Genomic DNA, 6,000 nt, shown 5'->3' with positions numbered 1-6,000 from the left:
GCTGTGTTATGTTTTCCGTGTTAAAGGTCCCACATGGAAGAAAATGTATGGAACTCACATTTATTTTATGTTAGAATGTCAGCAATACACAACAGAAGGAATGAAAAAGTAGGTATGTGTGGATGTATGGACAACATGAGTTCACTAATGACATTGTATGCAGTGATGCAAAAAGCCACAAGCTCCTGTGAAGTAGCTCCACAGCCCAAAACCAAGGAGCAGGAGCAAACCATAGACCGGTAATATTAATATATATACAATCTATGGAGCAAACCCAGAGGCCACAGTTTCATCCATCTACATTGTTGCAATATTTGGGTATTACAGGCTTAATGTTAGATGTTACAATGTAGCAAATGAGTGGCAGCAGACAGCAGAGAGAAAAGCTACTAACTAAGATAACATTCATTTGTATTGCTCTTAAAGGCATCACTCTGTCTTCTCTCTGTGATTGGATAGAAATGAGAAAACGCATTAAGTGTGCGGGGCGGGACAATGTGGAAGGAGCTCTTCCACCAGATGGCGTTGTTTGTAATTTCTTTCTGCTAAATTCAAAAATAAATTATTTCAAAAGTGGCCCTAATACTCTTCTGTGTTATAAATTGCGCCTCATTTTAGATTCAGGAAACGTCTGGTGAGTTCCCAGCCAGCATCGACCCTGTCTGTAAGGTCTACTGGTCTGTGAAACTGTTAAAAATAGCATGCATGAAATTTTAACTAGATGTACCAGTAGGCTATTGACACATTAAATAAAAAAATAACAAGGACCGCTCAGCGACATCCTTCTTTATATCTGAGGGGAAAAAAAGTTGTGCTTCTGTGACAATATTTTAGGTTTGCAGACATAATGGCTAAAATTTATAAAACCACTATAGGCCTATTCACTAGTTACCTAAACTGTGATCATTTACCTTACAACCAACAAGAAAATGTGTTGTTATTTAAGTGTTGACTCATTTGGAAAGGCTTAAAACAAAGATAATCACCATATTTATTTTGACAGTTTTTCAATCCTTTAAATGGTCCGTGACCCTTGACATGGCTGGATTAGCTGGCTTGACATATGGCCCCTTTGGGTGTGCCCCCTACACACACATTCACCAAACCTGTTTTTTCTGAGCTCCTTAAATCAAGCAGTATTCTTTGCTGAAATACTGGACTGCTCAACGTCTGTGTGTCAGTTAGTGTGTGAGCATTTAATTCATTTGGTAATCTAAGGCTACATTCACATCACAAGTCTTAATGCTTAATTCGGATTTTTTTGTTTGGCTGTTCACATTACCTTTAAAAATGTGGACTATATCAGATTCCAGTGTGAGGTTTTAAAGTGAAACTTTCTGCAAATTCACTACAGAGGGCTGTGTGTATGCAGAGACATAGCCAGGAGTGGTGGGACTGCCTTGTGAATATCTTCACAGATTAGGTCGAGTTTTTAATTTTAGGCTACTGTCTGTGTCTAGCATAGACAGTATAAGAAATGGCAAATGTGACCCTGTTCATTTCAACGGAGATCAGTGAAGTCTATTTGAAGCTTTTTTCCAGAGATAGCTGTGCCAAGAGAAATCGTAATCATTCCCAATAAGCAGAGACTGAGAGGTAGGTATATGTTAGAAGATGACATAGGCACACGCTAATTACTGCTAACTAACATGCTAGTTAACATTAACATAGTCACATGCTGCTAACTAACATGCTAGTTAACATTAACAAGGCACAGGCTAAGTACTGCTACCTAACATGCTAGTTAACATTAACATAGGCTCAGGCTAATTACTGCTAACTAACATGCTTGTTAACATTAACATAGGCACAGAATAGTTACTGCTAACCAACATTCTAGTTAACATTAACATAGGCACAGGCTAATTATTGCTAACTGACGTGCTAGTTAACAATAACAAGGCACAGGCTAATTATTGCTAACTAACATGCTAGTAAACATTAATTAAACTTAAACAGCTAATGTAGGCTACGTCGAAACTGCCTGTGAGCTTTTCCTGTAGGCTACTGTTCGGTCGGTAATTCCTCTAATATGCTATGGTTTTGACACAATCGTTGCTTACAACAACGTCTGCCAAGGAGCCATAACGGAAGATACAAGGTAATGGAGCCTTTTATACATTGTCCTGTTTCTTTAGAAATAAACAACGGACAATTAGAGCTTTAGATGGAAAGTTATTTGCTGTCAAATTGGCGCCAAAATGAATGGGAGTCAATGGGATGCTGACGGCGGGCGATGGCTTGAGAGCATCAAAAGGGCTCCATAGGAGGTACGCTTTGTTGAGGCTGGCTTACCCCCTTGGTGTCTAGGGCTAACTTCCGCCGGCGCATAATTGTGACAAAATGTTGATGTAGATTGACGTAAAAGTTGCATCAAATCCGCCTCGGTTGTTTATTGGAGAAAAAAAATCAGATCTTGGTCTGATTCAGGATCACATATGAAAGTGGTCTAAATCTGATATGAACAAATCCAATTCGGGACACTTCTGCCTGCAGTCTGTGCACAATGCTTTAACTATGATGTAATCCATTCTTGAGCCAAGATGTCAATCCACTAGGTGTCAGCATTTCTTAATTCCTAAAATCCTTCCTTACAGCTTCTTCATGATTCAAATAGTGAGTCAGAGAAAGGAGTTTCCGAATGTTAGCTTTCCTAGACTCTTTGATATTAGGTTGGTGCTTCTTCTATTGCCCTTATACGGTAATGCCTAAGTGGTCCCCAAACTATGGTTACAGGACCTTCAAGTGTCCAAAGGGCAACAATGGGGCTTTCAATTATTTCATTAATAGTATAAGTTAAATCAACAACAGTATGGATGAAGATCTTCACAGGATAATATATTCAGTCTTTTAAATTGGTGGTTCCCAGCTATTTTGGGCTCTCTCTCTCTCCATCCTCTCTCTTTCTCTCTCTCTCTCTCTCTCTCTCTCTCTCTGTCTGTCTCTCAATCTCTCTCTTGCGCGCTTACGTTTTGATTATGATATATCAACCCAGTCTCATTCAGGATGTGGACGCATTAAATAATGTGTGAGACCTTGAATTCTTTCCTCCTGTAAAGACTCTTTAAAGATGTGTTGCTTTAATTTTATTATATTTTTTATATTTTCTGATATTGTTTTCATGGCATTGTTGTTTAGTCGTCTATGTTTGTCGAATGTAGGCTATATTAAATTCTCTCTCGCCCCCCCGCCCCCCTCTACCGGCGCAAACAAGCCAATCAGAGGGCTCGGATTGCCTCTCTCACTCTCTCTCTCTCTCTCTCTCTCTCACACTCTCTCTCTCTCTCTCTCTCTCTCTCTCACCGCCGCTGCCAGTCCACCAAAAGCGGTCCTCCTCCTCTGGTATCAGACACACACACACACACACACACACACACACACACACACACACACCCCACACACACACACACACGCAGTCCAAACCCCCAGAAAAGCCCAGCTGAATCCTCACACCGTCTGTCAGCATGGGGAGCGCTTGTTTTTCCCGGGACGTTTGTTTGTTTATCCTCCTCATAAATACTTGCAGGGTGATGGGGAATGTCGGACTCGCAGGTAAGAGCTCCCCTTTCCTCTCTGTCTTGCTGTATTATCAACCATGAAATGCTTTTTTTTGGAAGCTTCAGTCTTACCTGCTTAACGGGCAAACTGATGGAAACGAGTGAAAAACTACTACAAATATTCTAATGACATCACTTGAGATAAAAGAAAAAAATTAGGCCTAACAATAAAGCAAATGAGCACTGCCATGTGATAACACAGTCGCACCGCAAGTTCCTATAATAATATAATAATATTCTGGCGTAGATGCTTTGAGGCGTTTTATTCAATTACAACGCCATCATAATGGCAAAAATACAGGTTGAAAGTTGTTGCGCTCAATTTTAGTTGGAATTGTAATAAAAACACTTTTTTTTATAGTCTTGGTTGAAAGTCAGTTTTACATCACCGTCACTGTTTTTCCTCAAATGCATTTGAAATGGATTTCCAGTCGGTTTCACATGGCTCCCTGACTTCACTGGAACTTGTGTTTTCCTGCGCGCAAGGGTCAATTTCAATCGGAAACCGCAGCTTGCTCTCTGGGTTAAGCACTCACTTGCTGGGACTGGTAGTGAGAGGGTGGCCTGTTTGGTTATTTCCCCGTGTGGAAATGGCACAAATGGTTTGCACCGAGCGGTGGTTATACAAGCCGAGACGGCTAAAGCGCTAGAGAGCATCTTGTCTCAGTGTTGAGTCTTGGCTTGTCCAGGTCAGGAGGAGGAGGGAGGTGCAGGGTGTGTGTGTGTGTGTGTGTGTGTGTGTGTGTGGGTTGAGGGGGGAGGGGGTTGGTGGTGGCAAGAGGGCCGTCAATGTCCCAGGAGGAGCAGGCAGGCAGGCAGGCAGGCAGGCAGCAGGGGCCCAATATCGACCAGGCAGCAGCAGCAGCAGCACATTGTTCAGCCTCCCACGCCTGTGTATGCGTGAGGAGTCAATATTGAGACAGGGAGCCACCCAGCGGGAGAGGCTTTGTCAGAACATAGGTTCATACAGCACACTGCAGGAAAGAAGAGGATGTAAAGTGAAACAGAGTGGCTCCTCTTCCAGCATTTCACCGTCAAAAAACCCCATAAAGGACTTGAACTTGTTGCTGCTTTCTCTCTCTCTCCCCATCTCCACTTCGATTCCAATAAAAGACTGTCTGACTTTTTTTTTTAAACAGAGGAAAATATTTATTGTAAATTCCTTTTTATCGTTTATTTATTGCTTTTATACAGCTGAGCCGGGCGGACGGCCAGCCAGAGAGAAGGGGGTGAACTGCAGGCAGGCGGCTTCCAGGAGTTTGCCTAACTTACACACACACACACACACACACACACACACACATAGGCTATTTATACTCAGATGGAAGCAGAGGACAAGCAGAGGAGCTCTGTAGTGATGCAAAGGTCTGCTGAGACATATCTATATGACAGGAAAAAACATTTCTATTTTTCTCTGGGTCCCCCCTCCCTCTGTGCATGTGTTTGTGTGTCTGTGCGTGTGCGTGTGTGTAATTAGTTGGCCCTCGGATTCGGGCCCAGATGTGACTGGCTCCTCTATCAATAGCCTGATCAATAGGAAGTTGTTCAAAGCATGTTGTCCCGGGCTGGACCTCGACTCAATGGCTCTCGCTCACTGTCACACAAAAACAGTTAATATCTTGTCTGACACATTTGGCACGGATGCCCTGGATTGGATTATTTTTTTAAAGAAGCAAATTCAGTCACATTAAAGATGAATGAGGCAATTAGTATGCACAGTGGCAGCTGTGAATGGCACGGACAGGCCGTCAGAGGTGTGACCCTTAACTTAAATAGTGGTTGACTTGAAATGAAAGCAGCAGAGTCTGACATATCTTGACTTTTAGTCCCCTGGTATGAGTTTCAAAAATGCTGGATACTAAGTTTCACACAATGCAACTTAACAGCAGCATTTATTAGACCAAGGAGGTCAGTACACTTCAACAAGGGGCTAGGTTGAACACCAATTAAGGATAGGTTTTTCATGCCACTTCCAGGCACAGCCACTGGTTGGACGACACATATGTCAATGGGTTAAACCAGGTCAAGAGGGATTTTATTTGGCTTTTCATTTGGCACAAAGAGGCAAAACTAATTCACAAAGGACAAACCAAAATTTTGTGTTGGTTACATGTTTTCCTTTCTGTTTTCCCATCCTAGTAATGTTCTTGTGTTGCCTTGGGGGGGTCCATAACCCTAGGTCAAGAACTACTCACATTTGTCATTGTATGCAAAAACAGAAGAAGCACATCACTTTGCCCTACTGTAGGTGCAAAACAAACAAGAAATGTAAGACTTTCCATGCCATATGCTGCACATGTTTGTCTTGAAAGCAATTATTGGAGTGTAGTACAAATTATTTCTTTGAAAAATAACATTTGGTATTGTCAAGCCAAAGAGACACATTACTTGATTGATATAAAATAAATATGGGGAGTAGGTTGTGATGTCAGTACGCCGGCAT

The 6,000-nt window shown here is 42.0% G+C and overlaps 1 protein-coding gene across 4 annotated transcripts in view; it reads left to right on the top strand.

Moving 5' to 3' along the window:
- The first annotated feature begins 3,325 nt into the window (after window positions 1-3,325).
- The window catches only part of scube1 (signal peptide, CUB domain, EGF-like 1), a 111,395-nt gene continuing 108,720 nt past the window's right edge, over window positions 3,326-6,000 (top strand). For all 4 annotated transcript variants that reach the window (XM_034863787.1, XM_034863786.1, XM_034863784.1 and 1 more), the window contains exon 1: window positions 3,326-3,552. In XM_034863787.1, the coding sequence (XP_034719678.1) occupies window positions 3,465-3,552 (88 nt within the window). In that variant the 5' untranslated portion in view covers window positions 3,326-3,464. The remainder of the gene's footprint in view (window positions 3,553-6,000) is intronic.

Source organism: Etheostoma cragini, chromosome 23 (genome assembly GCF_013103735.1).
Source record: "Etheostoma cragini isolate CJK2018 chromosome 23, CSU_Ecrag_1.0, whole genome shotgun sequence".
NCBI classification, from domain to species: domain Eukaryota; kingdom Metazoa; phylum Chordata; class Actinopteri; order Perciformes; family Percidae; genus Etheostoma; species Etheostoma cragini.
Note: the sequence above shows the minus strand (reverse complement) of the source record. Positions and strands in the feature narration are given on the sequence as shown.